Source organism: Cordyceps fumosorosea (genome assembly GCF_001636725.1).
Source record: "Cordyceps fumosorosea ARSEF 2679 chromosome Unknown scaffold_14, whole genome shotgun sequence".
Taxonomy (NCBI): Eukaryota; Fungi; Ascomycota; class Sordariomycetes; order Hypocreales; family Cordycipitaceae; genus Cordyceps; species Cordyceps fumosorosea.
The window spans coordinates 606437-623545 of record NW_017387314.1 but is presented as its reverse complement, the minus strand read 5'-3'; the positions used below and the strand labels follow the sequence as shown (position 1 = coordinate 623545).

At 53.4% G+C, this 17109-nt stretch overlaps 7 protein-coding genes across 7 annotated transcripts; 4 read left to right on the top strand and 3 right to left on the bottom strand.

Annotated features, from left to right (window-relative positions):
• Positions 1 to 1086: 1086 nt before the first annotated feature.
• On the top strand, positions 1087 to 2238 carry ISF_05851 (Acyl-CoA N-acyltransferase; the record flags this gene model as incomplete). The annotated part of the gene is made up of 1 exon (XM_018849456.1): positions 1087 to 2238. The coding sequence occupies one exon, from the start codon at positions 1087 to 1089 to the stop codon at positions 2236 to 2238; it is 1152 nt and encodes a 383-aa protein (XP_018703483.1).
• Positions 2239 to 2560: 322 nt separating this feature from the next.
• Positions 2561 to 4296, bottom strand: ISF_05850 (prolyl-tRNA synthetase; the record flags this gene model as incomplete). The annotated part of the gene is made up of 2 exons (XM_018849455.1): positions 2561 to 3803; positions 3863 to 4296. 2 exons carry the CDS (start codon positions 4294 to 4296, stop codon positions 2561 to 2563), a joined length of 1677 nt encoding a protein of 558 aa, XP_018703482.1.
• Positions 4297 to 4953: 657 nt separating this feature from the next.
• ISF_05849 (Protein kinase-like domain protein) lies at positions 4954 to 5738 on the top strand (the record flags this gene model as incomplete). Its single annotated transcript, XM_018849454.1, has 2 exons — positions 4954 to 5224; positions 5275 to 5738. 2 exons carry the CDS (start codon positions 4954 to 4956, stop codon positions 5736 to 5738), a joined length of 735 nt encoding a protein of 244 aa, XP_018703481.1.
• Positions 5739 to 8294: 2556 nt separating this feature from the next.
• Positions 8295 to 10137, top strand: ISF_05848 (T-complex protein 1 subunit alpha; the record flags this gene model as incomplete). The annotated part of the gene is made up of 3 exons (XM_018849453.1): positions 8295 to 8382; positions 8452 to 8537; positions 8614 to 10137. 3 exons carry the CDS (start codon positions 8295 to 8297, stop codon positions 10135 to 10137), a joined length of 1698 nt encoding a protein of 565 aa, XP_018703480.1.
• A 724-nt stretch (positions 10138 to 10861) lies between these two features.
• Positions 10862 to 11897, bottom strand: ISF_05847 (ubiquinol-cytochrome c reductase iron-sulfur subunit; the record flags this gene model as incomplete). Its single annotated transcript, XM_018849452.1, has 4 exons — positions 10862 to 11043; positions 11123 to 11273; positions 11352 to 11440; positions 11621 to 11897. 4 exons carry the CDS (start codon positions 11895 to 11897, stop codon positions 10862 to 10864), a joined length of 699 nt encoding a protein of 232 aa, XP_018703479.1.
• A 926-nt stretch (positions 11898 to 12823) lies between these two features.
• Positions 12824 to 13479, top strand: ISF_05846 (serine protein kinase Sky1; the record flags this gene model as incomplete). Its single annotated transcript, XM_018849451.1, has 2 exons — positions 12824 to 13178; positions 13247 to 13479. The coding sequence occupies 2 exons, from the start codon at positions 12824 to 12826 to the stop codon at positions 13477 to 13479; spliced, it is 588 nt and encodes a 195-aa protein (XP_018703478.1).
• A 3068-nt stretch (positions 13480 to 16547) lies between these two features.
• On the bottom strand, positions 16548 to 16820 carry ISF_05845 (hypothetical protein; the record flags this gene model as incomplete). The annotated part of the gene is made up of 1 exon (XM_018849450.1): positions 16548 to 16820. The coding sequence occupies one exon, from the start codon at positions 16818 to 16820 to the stop codon at positions 16548 to 16550; it is 273 nt and encodes a 90-aa protein (XP_018703477.1).
• Between the last annotated feature and the right edge of the window lie 289 nt (positions 16821 to 17109).

The window sequence follows — 17109 nt, the reverse complement described above, 5'->3', positions numbered from 1 at the left end:
GGTCCCGTAGATGTCAGACGCTATTGAGGCACTGCAAATGGTTGATGGATTTTATAAGAGAATCTTGAGTAATAAACCAAATGTTCTTCTGACTGTAAATTCATGAGGCTCATCACTCTCTGTCAATAGATTGTAGTTGTCACTGTCATCCAGTACCATCACTAGAAGAAGGCAATTGCCAGGGCGAGCTTGAAAAGTACATAGATGGTTTCAAAAAACCGCTCTTTCTTTTTACACTATTGATATGATTAATCTATTTCCACACTTCGCATGTGACCGTATATCGGTGACCACAATTGGGCAATACTTGCGTCAACTCGGTGTAAGCCGGCGTTGGTCTAGCAGAACCCAGATCAGCGATACAACCCCGGCGCCCGCGGATACCAAGACCATCCGATGAGCGCGGCTAATTTTCGACACGTAAATGAAGACTCTTAATTTCCAGTCTGTACTACCTATCTCGATGGTTTGTCTCTGTTTACAGCAGAAATCAAAAGTGCACGTTGCTGCCTTACCGTTCTACCCATACTACTTTGAGTTCGCCGCCGTGGTGGAGTTGATGTATTCGGAGGGCGTCCTGAGACGGCACTATTTTTTAACTTAGTACAGAGCTCCAACGGGCTAACTAGTTAACTTAGTGTTGGGCAGATTACAAGACTCTACTTTTAGTAATAAGCAATATTCCTAGTGTGACGTGTGAACCATGGTTGTGCTATTGACAGATGAAAAGCACATGGAATGGCGGCCCGAACTGCTGGAGCTCGATGAGCACGGATGTCTAACAATTCGATTTTGAGAATGCGAGGGTGATAGCCCAAGTACTCAATTGCTCTACTGCTGAATTTGCCACTCTAGAAGAGTGTCGTGGAAATGTAAACGGATATCACTGGCGAGAGCGGACCCAGAATACAAAGAAAACCACAGCGCGCCCTTGCCGGCCAGCTTGTCGATTCACCACATTGCTCAGAGCAACAAGACGAATATCATTCCAATATAGCTCCTTTCGCTTTTCATTATTCTTCTTCAACCCATTGTAAACCCACCACTTTCATTCAAGCCTACAGCCCGCCCGCTTCCGCCAGCACCATGACATCCCCCCTCCCCGACGCCAACGACCCCTCCGTCGTCCTCGCCGTCGCCAGCCCCGACGAGCAGCGCGAGGCCTGCCGCGCCACGCACCCCTCCTGGGGCCCCGGCCTCTCCCTCCAGCAGTACCTCGACCGCGAGATGGACCTGCTGACTACTGCCCTCGCCCGCGACGGCGGCCTGACCCCCTGGATCCTCACCGACTCCTCTGACTCCTCGGCGCCGCGCCGGATCCTCGCCTCCTGCGACACCATCCGGAAGCGCGCCGTCGTCGCCCGCCCCGACGGCACCCTCACCGACGTCACCGCCTACGGCGTCGCCAGCGTCTTCACCGCGCCGCCCTGCCGCTCCCGCGGGTACGCCGGCCGCATGATGGCGCTGCTCGGCGAGGAGCTGGCCCGCCGCGACCCCGCCGCCGCGTTCTCCGTGCTCTGGTCCGACATCGGGCCCACGTTCTACGCGAAGCACCAGTGGGTGCCCATCGGTAACTCCCACCTCGAGCTCCCCGTCGCCGCCTCACCGCCCCGGAGCACACCCGCTGGCATCACCGAGCTCGGCGACGCGCACCTGCCGGAGCTGGCCGCGCGCGACGAGCAGCTCCTCCGCGCGGAGCTTTCCAAGCCCGGCAGCAGCGCCAAGACCCGCGTGGCCGTGCTGCCGGACATCAGCACGCTGAAGTGGCACTGCCGCCGCGAGGCCCACATGCTGCGCGGCCACCTCGGCCGCGATCCCGACGTCCACGGCGCGCTGTACACGCCGCCGGGGGACGGCGGCGCGGCGCGGCGCGTCTGGGGTCTTTGGGTGCGCTCGCGCTACGGCGGCGGCGAGGGCGAGCCCGTGGTCACGATATTGCACTTCCTGCGGCTGGTCGTCGAGGACGGCGCGGCGACGAGGGACGAGGAGCTGGCGGTCGCACTGGAGGGCATCATGGCCGTGGCGCGGCGCGAGGCCGCAGACGCCGACTGCCGGAGTGTGGCGCTGTGGAATCCGCCGGCCAGGGTGCTCGCCGCCTTTCGCGGGCAGCGGCTGGCGCCGCTCGGAGGCGAGGTTGTCGAGCGAGACACGGACAGCCTCGCAAGTCTGAGGTGGTTCGGCCAAGGCTCAGTTGATGACATCGAATGGGTGGCCAACGAAAAGTTTGCGTGGTGCTAATCCGGCCTTGCAGTCTTTATACGTAGACATTTGCCCAGACCATAGAGTACGAGTTCTTGCATTGTATATATAGATAGGCTGGCAGCACTGCATCCTCCATGAAGCATCATTTGTCTCATCAATTCGTATATATTTTTCTGCACTCTATCATGGCCACCAAGTCTAATGCCGGCAAAGAAAGAATCAATCAAGCAAACGCCGCCAATACATGTTCAAGTGCTCATGCCCCGTCACCCCCAATAAATCTCACATCCAATATACCATCCGAAATCAAACACCAGGTTCGCTCTTTTTCCTTTTCTCGGATACCATCTTAGCAGCTTTAGTAGCTGCGGCCAAACATGGTCCACTTATCGGCTTTATTCTTGCACTCAGGGTTCAAGCACTCAGTTTCGTCAGCAACAATACCCTCGGGCTGCTCGAAGGGAATGCACAGGGACTTCATGCCCATAGTAGGAGCCTTTTGGCCTTCGGGGACATCGGGCTGCTCATCCACGCGAGTGGTAAGCTCCTTAATGCGGTCTTCACACTTGCCATTACCGCAGAAGGGGATTAGGACAACATTCTTGTTGTCGAGAGCGGGAAGGACCTCGTCCCAGTTGGTGATCTTGAGACGGTGCTCACGGAAGGAAGTTTCAGCCTTGGTGTACATGTCCTTTTGGATGGTCTCGAGAAGCTCGGGGATCTTGGTGCTGAGCTCATCCAAGGCAACGGTTCCCTTCGCTCCCGTATCGCGACGGGCAAAGGACACAACCTTGTTGGCAGCATCCTTGGGACCAAACTCAATACGCAGGGGAACACCCTTCAGCTCCCAGTCGTTGAACTTCCATGCAGGAGTGTACCCGTCACGGAGGTCAACATCCACGCGGACACCAACCTTCTTAAGAATATGCTGAATGTCGAGGAGCTGCTCCTCGTGTTGCTTGCGAGCCTCGGGGGTCGTGTTCTTGTTGATTCCAACAGGAATAAGGATGGTCTGGAGCTTAGCGATCCGAGGAGGGAGCACGAGACCCTTGTCATCGCCGTGGACCATCACCATGACACCGATGACGCGGGTGGACAGGCCCCAGGAGTTCTGCCAGACGTGAATGTGGTTGCCCTTGTTGGCCGGGTCTTCGACAGTGATGTCGAACATTTTGCTAAAGTTCTGGCCAAGGCAGTGGGAGGTGGCGCCCTGGATACCACGACCGTTGGAGGGGATATAGCCTTCAACGGTGGTGGTGTAGTATCCGCCCGCAAATTTTTCATTCTCAGTTTTGCGGCCCTTAACAACGGGGACAGCAAGGAGCTCCTCATAGATACCGGCATAGTAATCGAGAATCTGGAGAACCTCGACACCAGCCAATTCTTCCGTCAGGAGTGCCGTGTGGCCTTCCTGCCACAGAAACTCGCGGGTACGGAGGAAGGGAGTGGTCTGTTTGGCCTCCCAACGCACAACAGAGTTCCATTGGTTCAGTCGTAGAGGGAGATCGCGGTGGCTTCGAATCCACTTGGCGTAGTAGGGGTACATGACAGCTTCGGAGGTAGGACGAACAGCGACAGGGACCTCGAGATCCTTATCACCACTACGTATGATGCATGTTAGCATTTCGATTGCGCCGGGGAATTGGTCAAAAGTGCTTACGCCTTGGTGACCCAGGCCAGCTCAGGAGCAAAACCTTCAACGTGGTCCTTTTCCTTTTCCAAAGACTTGGCGGAAAGGAACATGGGGAAGCTGGCTTCCTCAACGCCGAGGGTCTCAATGCGTTCCTGGAACCACTTGCGGATGGCACTCCAGATGTACATAGAGATGGGGCGGAGGACAAAAAAACCAGAGATTTCCTGGTAGTATTCGACCATCTCGGCCTTGAGGACGACCTCTTGATACCATTGTGGGAAGTTCTCGGCCTTGGTCACGGTAATGCCGATGATGTCGTCCGTCTTCTTGCCACCGACGACGGGGACATTGGTCTGCTTGGCGGCATTCTTAGCAGCCTTAGCAGCCTTTTCGGCAGCCATCTTGGCCTGCTTCTCGGCCTTCTTCAGGGCGCTCTTGGATTGTTCGGTGACGCCTTCCATTGTGGTGGAAACGAGGCAAACGGGACAGTTGGTGGAGCTAAGATATGTTAGAGGTTTTGCTGGGAAGGAGGGGTACTGAACTTTGCAGACTTGCTTGGATAGTTCCTTTCAACTGGTGAAACTCGCCCAAGTTTTATATCAGCTTGGAGGCGTCGAGGCGTCTGTATTGTCTGAGTCACTGTGAGAAAGCGAGGCACGGAGGGGTGGGCGAGGTTGACAAGATTCGTTCGCGGTGTGACCACGAGAGCCAGACTATTCTTTTTTTGGTGGAGGGGAGACCCTGCCCCGCGCCCACTTGGCGCCTGAGTTCGGAGGGAGGGGCAGAGGATGGCCTGGTTAGGTAATTTGCAGATTAGGGCAGAGCTGGCCAATCAGGGAAGAGGACTGGTCAAAGCTCAATGGCTTGTTGAATGGATGCTCGGTGGGAGGCGCCGAACCTCCCATCAGGGCATAAAACCACTGAAACGTCTACTGTGGTTGATAGGTAGGTATGTACTAAGGCACCAGAGCCGCCGCTGGGCACCAACGGCGGGTCGAGCTCAGCTGATTTCCATATAGTAGCTGGGATGAAACTTTTGCCTAACACGCTCCTTCTCATGCTCCTTCTCCTGCACTATCATTTTCTTCCTATTTAAAATCAGCGCCGACCACCAAGCTATGGCTAGCCAGATTCAAACCGACGACGCATTCAGCCAAAATGTGCACCATTTACGTGCCGAGTATGAGCAGTGTCGCCTCGCTACCAATCTGTTCCCCCCAGGCGGTAAACCAGTTCTCGAGCTAGATCTTCAGTGCGGCGACAAGTCTTCCATGACGTTCTGGTATGACGACGGCACTGAGCATGGCCAATGTGTACGAATTTTCGACGTCCCCGGTACTCTATCTGGCGATATCTTAAGAATCCGTCGCAACTTGCCCGCCATGTCTGGTCACTTGAGATCGACGGCGACGATATACGTCTACTGAACTGCTGTCTAGCGTATCCCGAGGTTATAGATGACGACTCTGAGGACGTGAGCGAGCTCGTTTCCAAGCTTCCCCTTGTCTCTGTCGACCCAGCGAAGCACTTTGTAAAAAAAGGCAAGTATCGAAGCGAGGTCGAGAATCTGATCAAGTGCCAAGGCGGCTCTGTACCGGGTCATCCATTCTCTCCCAACATTATCCAGCTTCTTGGAAGGTCTTCCGATGGGCAGCTTGTCTTCGAAAAGCTGTGGTCTAGCGCGCGTACCCTCGGTCACTTTTCCTCCTTGGCCCTCTACAAGAGCTGGATACTACAACTTATTGACGCCTTACATTGTCTTCACTCGGTTGGTATTATCCATCGCGACTTACGCACCGATAACCTTCTCTTCTCGAACGACGGCCAACGCCTGGTTGTTTGCGATCTCGAGAGCCGCTGGGGGGAGCGGAAGGCGCCTGAGGTCGCCTTCAAGGGGGCCTAGAGGACTCGGGATGGAGTTCTAGATCCGACATATACGATATCGGAAACTGCATCAAAAGTATAGTCTACGCGAATAACCCAATCACGCACTTTGTCGAATGGCCTGTTCCACCTCCGCTTCGAGCCATCGTTGAAGCCTGCATGCGTCCGAGGCCAGAGGAGCGTCCAACTCTGGCCGAGCTGCGTGGGATGGTAGGGAAGATACAGACGTAGGCAAATTGGAGTATATGGATACTTGAGGGCCGACGCATTAGTTGCTTTCCTGGTGGATGTTTCTTCACCTTTGGGGCGCAGATTGAAACTTAGATTGAAAATATTGCCTCTCGATTGCTCAACCTGCCCAAGCGTCGTGACTAGCCAACGGCTCTTGGGTGAGTCCATCAGGTATGATTTCATTTCAATGTAGCGAGGGTGTCAAAGAATAGATGCCTGGACACCTAGGAACAATACAGAGATATCCAGGAAACATCTACCATTGTTGGAGGCCGCAGGTTACTTCCTCAAGAATGATTCGTTTGCAGGAATGCCTTTGTGTAAGTTTAAGTTATCTTCGGCTGGCTGACGTTACAAAGAACAAGGCAATGTCGTGCAATGTCGTGCACGAGAGGAAAACCACAACGCCTAATCAATGCCTCTTGTTGCAATATTTCAATGCAAAGTAGCCTTATCTTATATCGTCGGCGGCACGTTAACCGTGCGATCGAGTGCCTTCCATTTTGCCAGGTTAACTCAGACACAATGCTTAGTGGAAAGACTTCATACCTTTATGTGTGCTTGAAGTACGGGTCGTGCGTTGGTCGCAAGCGATTACGCCGCTCATGGTTATAGGATCACCTCGGGCAAAGTTCCAAGCTGTCTGGATTGGCTCGCCTGTTTTGTCATCATCAGTAATCTCTCGAGTGAGATTCTTTCTACCCTCAGTCCACTCGATAAGAGCCGGTGTCTCCTCCCCTCCATCGATGTCATATAGGCCGAGAATGTTCTGAAGCTTAGCATCCCTGACGATGCGCTTAAACTTGTTGATAAGCTCCGTCGGAGACTTCCCGGTTCTCCGCACCGTGAATTCGTATGGCTCCCCGGTGGAAAGCCACCGTTCGGGAAAGAAAGTTGCAGCATGCTCCATCAGCTCGGGCTGAGAGACATTGCCTCTGGCCAGCATGATTTGCCCTCGGAAAGCTTGCAGTGAGCATGAACGAGGCAAAGGCCAAATGCGTGCTTATATTGAGCCAAAAGCGTGGCGAAGGCACACAGCATGGCCTCGCGATTAATAAACTGCCCATCAGCCTCGCCTAGTGTGGGCAGTGCGTTGTAGAGACTAGCGACTTCAGCCATTCTGAGTTCAATCTAAAGGATAATACTCTGAATCAGATGTACTGCGTATGGGGACTGTTTGGATTCTGTAGAATGGATGGCTTGTGATTTTCGTGCTGTCGATGGGGCTTCGTTCCCTTATAAGGTAGGCATTTGCTGCAAGAACCTGCGATGTGGGTGAGACCGATTTGATGAGCTCATGCCTAGGTCTAGTACTGCCCCATTGGCTGATATAGAAGGATGTCACAGGGATCAACTCCGCCGGACTGTGCTGGCCAGCGGATGGGCTTAAGTCACCGGAGTGGCGATGGCTGCTCATGGTTGTGCGGCGACTGGAGCTGAAAGTGCCACGCTGGTCGCATACCTGCAGCCAAGTCGCTCAATACTACCTTGATGTTTACTGCCTTGTACAAGATGGCAACGCGCTCACAAAAGCGTGGTTCCAAAGTCCCTACGATGCGGGTGGCTATTACTAGATAGGGATAAAACAATATGTCAGTCCTCATGTCCACGCATATATGAAAGCTGCCTCGTGAGATTATTAGAGGCTCCCAGACGTTCCAGATAAAAATACTCGCTTCAAGACGTCTTAAGCCGCTATCAGGTAAACTAGGCAGTAAAGATGTAATTTACAACTGACACAGCTTTTCAGGTATACCCAAAACCACCCCCCGCGTGCGTAGGTATGGTCGAGATGGCCTTGCCATAGAGCCAGGTTGGAAGCAAAGATGTTAGCCCGTAGACAATTCTCAAGTAAGGTGGCTGCATGACATGTTTGCCAAGCCGTTACTTCTCATCCAGAACAATGCCAGCAGGCCATGAAGACCCGCAAATGTTGCGAACGCGACTGGATATATGATTTATCAAATGCACACGCAACTCGGGAAGTTGGAGCTTGGGCAGCCTGCTCATGAGGCAGGCGAAAGCTGGACGTGGTGCAAGGGGGCACAGGAAAGCAGCAATGCTGGCTCATTCATTTGTAGGTCGGGAGCAAGAATGGGGACGCACTAACGTTGACGCCGTTGTCGCCCTGGCCCATCGCCGCCACCCCGGAACTGGAACAATCTCTCCCTCCGAAGCTCACGTTAACTTGCCCCCCAAAAAAAGCTTCGAGGGGCAGATGGTCCACTGTGGAAGCTCGTGGTAAATTATAGCGGCGCGCAGGCAGAAACTCGATTCCAGCAATCATCACCACCACCTCAAATTCCCCTTCTGCCAACGTCCCGCGTCGCGCACCGCTGCAGAAATGGCGTCCATGTTTGAACAGCCAGGGAACGGCACTCTTTTCCTCGGTGGCCAGAAGATTTCCGGATCGGACATTCGTGACCAAAACGGTACGCTTTGTTGACTCCTCCCCGCCACATTCCACCACAACTGCTAACTCATCTACCCACCCCTGCCAGTGCTGGCCACGCAAGCCATTGCAAATGTTGTCAAGAGCTCCTTTGGCCCCAGCGGCCTCGATAAGATGATGGTCGACGACATTGGTGTAAGGTCTCTCCGGGCGCTCAATTCTGCTCTCGCCTACCCACCTGCCCCTCGCCGTTTTACTCACCGCAAACTAGGACGTCACCGTCACCAACGATGGCGCCACCATTCTCCAGCTCCTCGACGTCGAAGACCCGGCCGGCAAGATCCTCGTCGAACTCGCTCAGCAACAAGATAGGGAAGTCGGCGACGGTACCACCTCGGTCGTCCTCATCGCCGCCGAGCTGCTTCGTCGCGGCAACGAGCTCATGAAGAACCGCATACATCCCACCACCATCATTACTGGATACCGTCTTGCTCTTCGCGAGGCCGTCAAGTACCTCCAGGAGAACGTCAGCATCAAGGTTGAGAACCTCGGCCGCGATTCCCTCCTTAACATTGCCAAGACCTCCATGTCCAGCAAGATCATTGGCGCCGACTCCGACTTTTTCGCAGACATGGTTGTCGATGCCATCACCGCCGTCAAGACGACCAACTATAAGAATGAAGTCAAGTACCCCGTCAAGGCTGTCAACATTCTCAAGGCTCATGGCAAGGGTACCCGCGAGTCCATGCTTGTCAAGGGTTACGCTCTCAACTGCACGGTCGCCTCGCAGGCCATGCCCACCTATATCCAGGACGCCAAGATTGCCATCTTGGACATGAACCTGCAAAAGGAACGCATGAAGATGGGCGTCAAGATCACCGTTGACGACCCTCAGCAGCTGGAGCAGATCCGTGCACGCGAGTCCGGCATGATTCTCGAGCGCGTTGACCTGATCCTCAAGGCCGGCGCCAATGTCATCCTCACCACCAAGGGCATTGATGACCTCGTACTAAAGACATTTGTTGAGAAGGGCGCCATGGGCGTACGCCGGTGCAAAAAGGAGGACCTTCGCCGCATCGCCAAGGCGACCGGTGGCACCCTGCTAAGCACTCTGTCGGATCTCAACGGTGACGAGAAGTTTGATCCCTCATACCTCGGTCATGCTGAGTCTATTTCTCAGGAACGCATCTCCGACGACGAGTGCATCATCATCCGCGGACCCAAGAACCATTCGGCAGCCTCGTGCATTCTGCGCGGCCCCAACGATTACACTCTTGACGAAATGGAGCGCTCTATTCACGACTCCCTCTGCGCTGTTAAGCGTACTTTAGAAAGCGGCAGCATCGTCCCCGGTGGCGGCGCTGTCGAGACTGCGCTTCACATTTACCTGGAAGAGTTTGCTGGCACAGTTGGCTCTCGCGAGCAGCTTGCCATTGGCGAATTTGCCCAGTCTCTCCTGGTTATTCCCAAGACGCTGGCCGTCAACGCTGCCAAGGATGCCGCCGAGCTAGTCGCGCAGCTGCGCTCAAGACACGCACTGTCTCAGCGTATCCAGGAGGGTGATGCCAACGACGACGAGAAGACGATTGCGCGCAAGAAGGGTTACAAGAACTATGGTCTTGACCTCATGCGCGGCAAGGTCGTGGATGAGCTCAAGCTCGGTGTTTTGGAGCCTAGTGTCAGCAAGGTTAGGCAGTTGAAGAGTGCTGTCGAGGCATGCATCTCCATCATGCGCATTGATACCCTCATCAAGGTCAACCCTGAAGCTCCCCAGGATGATGGCCATGGTCATTAAAAAGGCGAAAAGAAATTTCAAAGAGATGCAAAATAAAAGTATAAAAAGGGCCCTCGTATATGTAATTAGAATAGATGCTTGGGAATATCACCAATGAAAAACGTCGACACAGAAGCGGGAAGGGACTGGTGGGGAGGGGGAATACTTGCCTCGTGTATGAGATACATAGAGGGAACGAAAAGACGAAAAGAAACAAAATACCAAGCATTCTACTACATGGTTCTGCCTGCATTATTATGCAGATCGCCCTGAACGCTGTCTTGAGCAGCCAGTCACATGCAATTCCCGGGGACGTCGCGGGGTGAGACCGTCGCGTACCCAAGCTTTTAAGTCCTGCTGAAAGTGGTGATTCTTGTGACAAAGAAAATCAATTCATGGAAAATTTTGAATTTATACAATGTTCGCCTGTAGCAGTTCCCCAACGTCTAATAAGAAAAAAGGGAAAGACGAGGTAGGAGTGGTCCTCATCGTCCTGCTTTCTCATCTCCCTCCGAGCTGTCATTCCATTCCTCCCAATACAATAACCCCCGATGCTTTCTAATGCCTTTGGCCTCTCTTTCTCCCGGTTCGTCTCTCACAAAAAGAAAACCCAACAACGGAAAAAAAAGAACACCTCCCATTTATATTCTTACAACGCAACTTTGTCGGCGTGTCGTGTGTAAACTTTTTTGACTGTCGCGAATGCTGTTCTTTTTTTGGTTCTTCGGATGTTTTCGGCTTCCTTTTAACCGATGACGAGCTTGTCCTCCTCGGGGAACTCGTAGGCGGGAATCTCGAGGTTGAGGGGGGCGGGGCCTCGTCTTATACGGCCGGAGATGTCGTAGTGGGAGCCGTGGCAGGGGCAGAACCAGCCGCCAAAATCGCCGGCCTCGCCGATGGGGACACAACCCAAATGGGTGCAGACACCTGCAGATGTTGTTAGATGACTTTTCCTTCTTGTCTCTCCTCTCGAAAAGGGGGGGGGGTGCGTCGGATCAATACGTACCCAGCATGACGAGCCACTCGGGCTTCTGGACACGGTCGTCGTCGGACTGGGGGTCGCGGAGGGAGGCGACCTCGACCTTGTTGGCCTCGGCAATCTCGTCGGCGGTACGGTGGCGGATGAAGACGGGCTTACCACGCCACTTGATGATGACCTGTGGAGGGGAGGGATGCTCAGTTAGCCATCGCGCGCGCGGAATCGGGGACCCGGAGATGGGGAGTAAAAAGCTTACGTTCTTGCCCTCGGGGATGGTGTTGAGGTCGACCTCGACCTTGGCCATGGCCAGAACGTCGGCAGAGGCGGACATGTTGACAAGGAACTCTGTGATAAACACCCAGCGTCAGCATCTCCCATTCCAATGGCAATCTTGCGGTTCGTCGAGGGGAGCGAGGGACAGCCATTGAGCATCAATTGGCCTCAAATTCATAGGAATTCGGCCCATGTCGTATCCCATGCAGCTCCTTCTTCGTTTCGCATCGATGGAAAAAAGGAATTCCTTACCTTGAACCGTGCTCTTGGCACCCGCGGCAGTCAGGGCACCAATGGCGCCGACCATGAAGTAGGAAAAGAGCTTGTTGTTGCCCTCGGGCTTGGCCGACATGTACTTGCCAAAGTCGGGGATCTGGGAGGCCTTGGACTGGCCCTTGAAGGGGCTGCTGTAGCTGGCGGCGCCGTCGGCGCGGACGGCGGTGCTGCTGAGGGCGCGGACGGCGGCGGGCATGGCCGGCGTGGCCGCCGAGCGCAGGCACACGCGGGAGGCGTTGGAGAGGGCAGCCATTGCGCAATTGGAGTGAGGGATTGACCGGCGAGGAAGGGGAATTGGTTTCGCGAGTCGAGACGACCGAAGGCGTTGGCGGTGGGCTGTCGAGAAGGGATCCGGTTGTGAGGTCTTTTCCTCTTTGCGTGGTGATGGTGACCTTTGCGTTTTGCCGAAAGTTTTGGGTCCTGGGTTTCTTGCCTGAGGCGCCCATTTTGGTTTTGGCAGCGTAATGTGTGAAAAGCTGGGAAATTGGACGATGCTGATTGGCTAGTGGGGCTGCCACCCGGACTCTCCCGCAAAGCTGCGCTGGGGCAACAAGCTGTTGCTTACCAGTTACTTACCCTGTATCAGCCGCCGTTTCCAACAATCGATAATTGCAGCCCATGTATTGACTATTCTCTGCATTTAGAGAATAGGGAGTAACCCTTTTTCTGCTATCTCATGATTTTCTTTCATTCTTAGTGGCCATGTATCTCAGTCCCTGTTAGATCAAGCTACCCATGTGCAGGGAAGAACAACCTGAGGTTTCACGAAGGTGACACTCACCATCTCGGTGTCAATATTTACTTGTCTCTCATCCAGACCAAAGCAACATGTTTAGCAAATACTCAACCTGGCTCTTCTCATCCGAGCGCTCTGAAGCTTTTGGAGAGGCACTTGCTCGAGAGTGAGAATGGTGTACATGACGAACTTGACAAGACTAGTACGTCGTGCAAGGCCTCCTTTCACAAACCAGTTCAGGCGGCTGCAGCATTCGAGCCGCGTCTCTGGGGAAAGCGCCGCACGGTATTGCGTCGGCGGTTACCACCCGTCTGGATTGGAGACTTGTTCAATCACGGAAAATACAAAATCGTCAGCAAGCTTGGATATGGTGTCTACTCCACTGTTTGGCTGGCTTTCGACCTCCAGTATGTCTTTGTGTTTGCGGGAAGAAGCGAACCCTAATGACCAACTTGCCCGCCAGGGTGAAGCAACACGTTGCACCCAAGATCCTCACTGCGGACTCCTATGGTCACGGGAACGACACCTTCGAGATCGATATCCTCAAACACATACGGAATGAGGCCGTCTCTGATCCCAGAGGTCTTCATATCCTCCAGCTACTTGACAGTTTCCAACACAACGGCCCGAACGGAGCTCATGCCTGTCTCGTCTTCCCTGCCATGGGTCCGGATATGTCCAAGTATAGGCGGCTGTTTCCCAAACTTCGCATCTCTACACAGGCTATACAAATCGTTTCAAGGCAGCTGCTACTCGCCCTTTCTTTTTTGCACGACACATGCCGAGTCATGCATACTGGTAGGTGAGGGCTTCTGTGATGATAGTAGAACAAGTCGTGATATTTACCCACCATCCTGCTCTTCCAGACATAAAGCCTCAAAACATCCTTATCGAGACGCCCGCAATAAGAGAAATATTCGACCATGCCCCGCCCGAAGTGTTTGAGTCACAAGAGGCAGCAAGGGATGGTAACATCATGGAGTCCGTTCAAGTCTCATCCGCGCAGGAAGACTTGGCCCAGTCACTCAGAGTGTCTGCTAAGCTGGCAGACTTTAGAGCAAGTATGATGTCCTATTACGGGCGAAGAAGTGCCCCCTAACAATTTGATGACAGCTAGTTGGTTCGACAAACACCTTACAGAATGGATCCAACCCCAGATGTTGCGAGCCCCCGAAGTGATTCTCGGGGCGAAGTGGGATTACAAGGTGGACATATGGAATATGGGGCTGATTGTAAGTTGAACCTTCAAGCCAAGCCTGCAGTGCATTATATCAAGTGGTAATACTTGGATTGGTAGATATGGGAACTCGCAGAAGGACAGCTTCTCTTTGACGGCACGTGGACTCCGAAGGACGACTACTCGTCCGCTGCGCATCTTGCCCAAATGACAGCGCTGCTGGAAAGATTCCAAACTCACTGTTAGTTGATCCTCCAACCGGAGCCAATATTTCGACATGGACGGTACTGCATTTACGTCGTGCGTGTCATGGTCTAACTTGGATTCCTCCACACATGGGAGCTTCTTCGCCCGTCAACCTTCCCACCATGCAGTCTACAGCAGTTCAGCAAAAGCCGTGATATCCCCAGCTCAGACAAGAAATACTTTCTAGATTTTATCATGTCCATGATTAGACTGAACCCAGAAGAGCGCTTGGATGCGAGGGAGCTACTGCAATCGCCGTGGCTGTCAAGAAGCCTGACCGAAAACATCACCGGCGTGTGACTGTGTCTCGACTACAACGAATAGCCTGGCCTTTTGTAACTTTAGAAAAAATACCGTGATAAAAGGAAACAGGTCATGGAGAAAGATAGTAGGCTAGCTGCGCCCCATTCTTTGCCCGCCAGGTTCTGCTGTAATATGTCCAAAGATTCCTTAGATCCTGTCTCCTATTGCCCACCGGAGCCTTGTTCAATGGGCTTTATTCGTGCACACAAAATTTTTCGGAATTCGCATTGCTTCGGTTGTTGTATTTAGACTCTACCTAGAAGCCTTGACATCCTTTCTCTTCCGCTGCCTCAGCCATGGCGTATCCATCGGAACCGGTTGTGTGCAAGAAGGGAACCTGCCGCAGAGTGAGCGAGCATCCCGAGATGATAAATGCTGACCTGGCCATGGCAAAAATCTCACCAGCTTATACGTAGTCATCACGAATACAGCCCCCTGTGCGCCTCGAGCTCGGTAGAGAAGCAAGAGCCTTCCGAATGACGGAGCGGGCTGATGGTTCTGTTGCGGCGGTGCTCGGCGTATATGCCCGGCGTGGCATTGGCCGGGCATGCACAAACTTGAAAGCCCGAACCCAGAAATAATGCAATTGAAGAAGTGTCGGGTTAGACTGTGCGAATTTGTCGAAGACGAAGGTGAACAATTTCCCCTCGTTATTGAGTTACGTGCCCGTGCCTGCTCACGAGATGTGCCTTCACAGCCTTATGCTAGTACCGCAAAAGGCCTTGACCGAGGACCACACAGAGCCGCGTATTACGCGCTGGGATTGGAGTCCATTTTTCATCGGAATGTCATGGCCATTTCTCAGAGATATCGGCGCAGAGAGACGCAGACAAAACATTATCCCATGATGCCAAGTTGTTGAAAGTTGTAGTTATGAAGGGAAGTTCGTACTTGTCGTATTCGTAAATGAGTCACAAAGTCTATAGTTGGGTCAATGTCTTGCCATTCTAAGATGAGCTAGCGGAAATAGTTCCCTTGTCTTGTTCAAGTAATTCTGGGCTGCAGGTCTCGGAAACTTCTTTTCTGTTTCTGCTAGTACTTACATACTAACTACGTACTCCATGTACGAAAAGAACGGGCCGCCAGTATCAATGCCCCTCCTCCATTTAATATTACCTCTTGTATAGACCAGGGAAACGCGGGGTCGATCCCGTCCCAGCATGTCAACTGCATGGTTCACTAGAAGTAGCCATCTTGAGCGCCGTCGATCGATCTATAACTGTCATCATGGTATCACTGCAGGAAAAGCGGCTGCCTGCCTGCCTGGCTGGCTGCCTGAGCGGGCGATGCGCCCTGCGTTTAGCGCCCAGCGGCAACTGCCTCGGAGACTTTTTATTTCTTTCCCCCTTCATCCTTATGTCAGGTGCCTGCCGCAATCCCCGTATTCTCCTGGTCTTCGTACATAGACGCCGAACCCGAGGGGGAGGGCGCAGAATGATCGGACCTTGCTCGTGCCTGAGAGAAACCTACGACTCGGCCTAACTCGATCAAGTACCGTCTTTCACGGTTCGATGCATTGAGTCAGCCTTGAATCGGGCCATTTAGGCTACTGGACAGGTGCCTTATTGTTTTAAGCTTTGCCCATTGGTTGCCGTGTTTCGGCCGCGTGCCGCTGCAACGGTTCAGGCTGCAAGGCTGCCAACACACCCGGCACGTTGGCCACGGATCGGCAGACGGGCTCCGTGTGACTTGGTCGTCTTTGCCAAGATGAGGCTATTTATGAGCTGTCGTTTGTGATCTGTTTGGTGAGTAAGGGGGGGGGGTGCCGATTGATACGGTAAGTCCAATTGGATCAAGGTGAACAATGACAAAGACACGCAGCCAGCCCTGCTCGTCAACGCCGAACTATGACGGTCTAGAATGGCAAACGGTCCGTATTCCCGGGCAGGAGCTGAAAAAAAGTAGGCTTACATGGCATTTGGGTATTGGTTGCGCGATACGGGCCCGGCGCCTGCTGCATCTCGCCAAGGTGGTTGCCAGCCACTATACGGGCGTCTGCTGCCTGGCGAGAGAAGCAGTCAGACAAACAAAATTGACTCTTGAAACTGCATTCAGACACGGAATCACTGGTTTCGGGCGTTACCAAGCGCTCGGCGCCGCCGTCTCCTCAGGTCGAGCGCCAGGGCTGAAGGCAAACTTGGGCGATCACCAAGTTATATGCCGGATCAGGCAATCACCAAGTTACATGCCGGATCGAGACAAAATGACATTAAAAGATTCTTATTGACCAATAACACTACCGCAAAGCTAAATACACAATTCTATATTCCCCCACAGTCTACCCACAGTCCACAGCACCCTTCGGGTACCTTGCCCTGCAACAATGGCTGAACCACCCAGCAAGCCCTGTTATCAACGACCGTAGCATAACCTTAAATTAGAAGCGAGACAGAACCAGTTGACATTAAAGTTGAAACAGAGCTGATACAAGGGTTGAGGACTTAGGCCTCGGCCGCAACTGTAGCGCGGCATGGAGCATGCTCCAAGTTGTCGCCCGCGTCGGCGGTCGCTGTGGCCTCGGCCTCGCGCTTGTGGTACCAGGAGGCATCCGGAGTGGCGCGCTTGTGGTACCAGGAGGCATCCGGAGTGGCGAAAGGCTTCTTATCGTACCATGACTGGTAAATGTCCGCGCACGCCGTCGGCTCAGGCACCGGACTGCTCAGAACGAGCTGGGCAGCGGAGACAGCAGCGACAATAAGTGCCTGGAAGCGCATGTTGAAGTGATGAGGGTAGATGGTGGTGAGGTTGTTGTGAGAGTAGGAGAGATGTAGTGTAGTTTAGAAAGTTTTCTAGAGTGTAGAAGGTGGATTTGCTCGAAGAAAGGTGTGTAGTACTTGTCGTTGGGATCGCTTCTCTCAAGGGTCGGGAGCGCGGGTATTTATACACGTTCGTGACACACATCACACATCAGACGCCGGCGTCTACGCAATTTAGATGTTAGTCAAGACATGCCTCGTGTCGGAGAAGATTAGTTGGAATTTTATTTTGTTTGAGTTCTACATG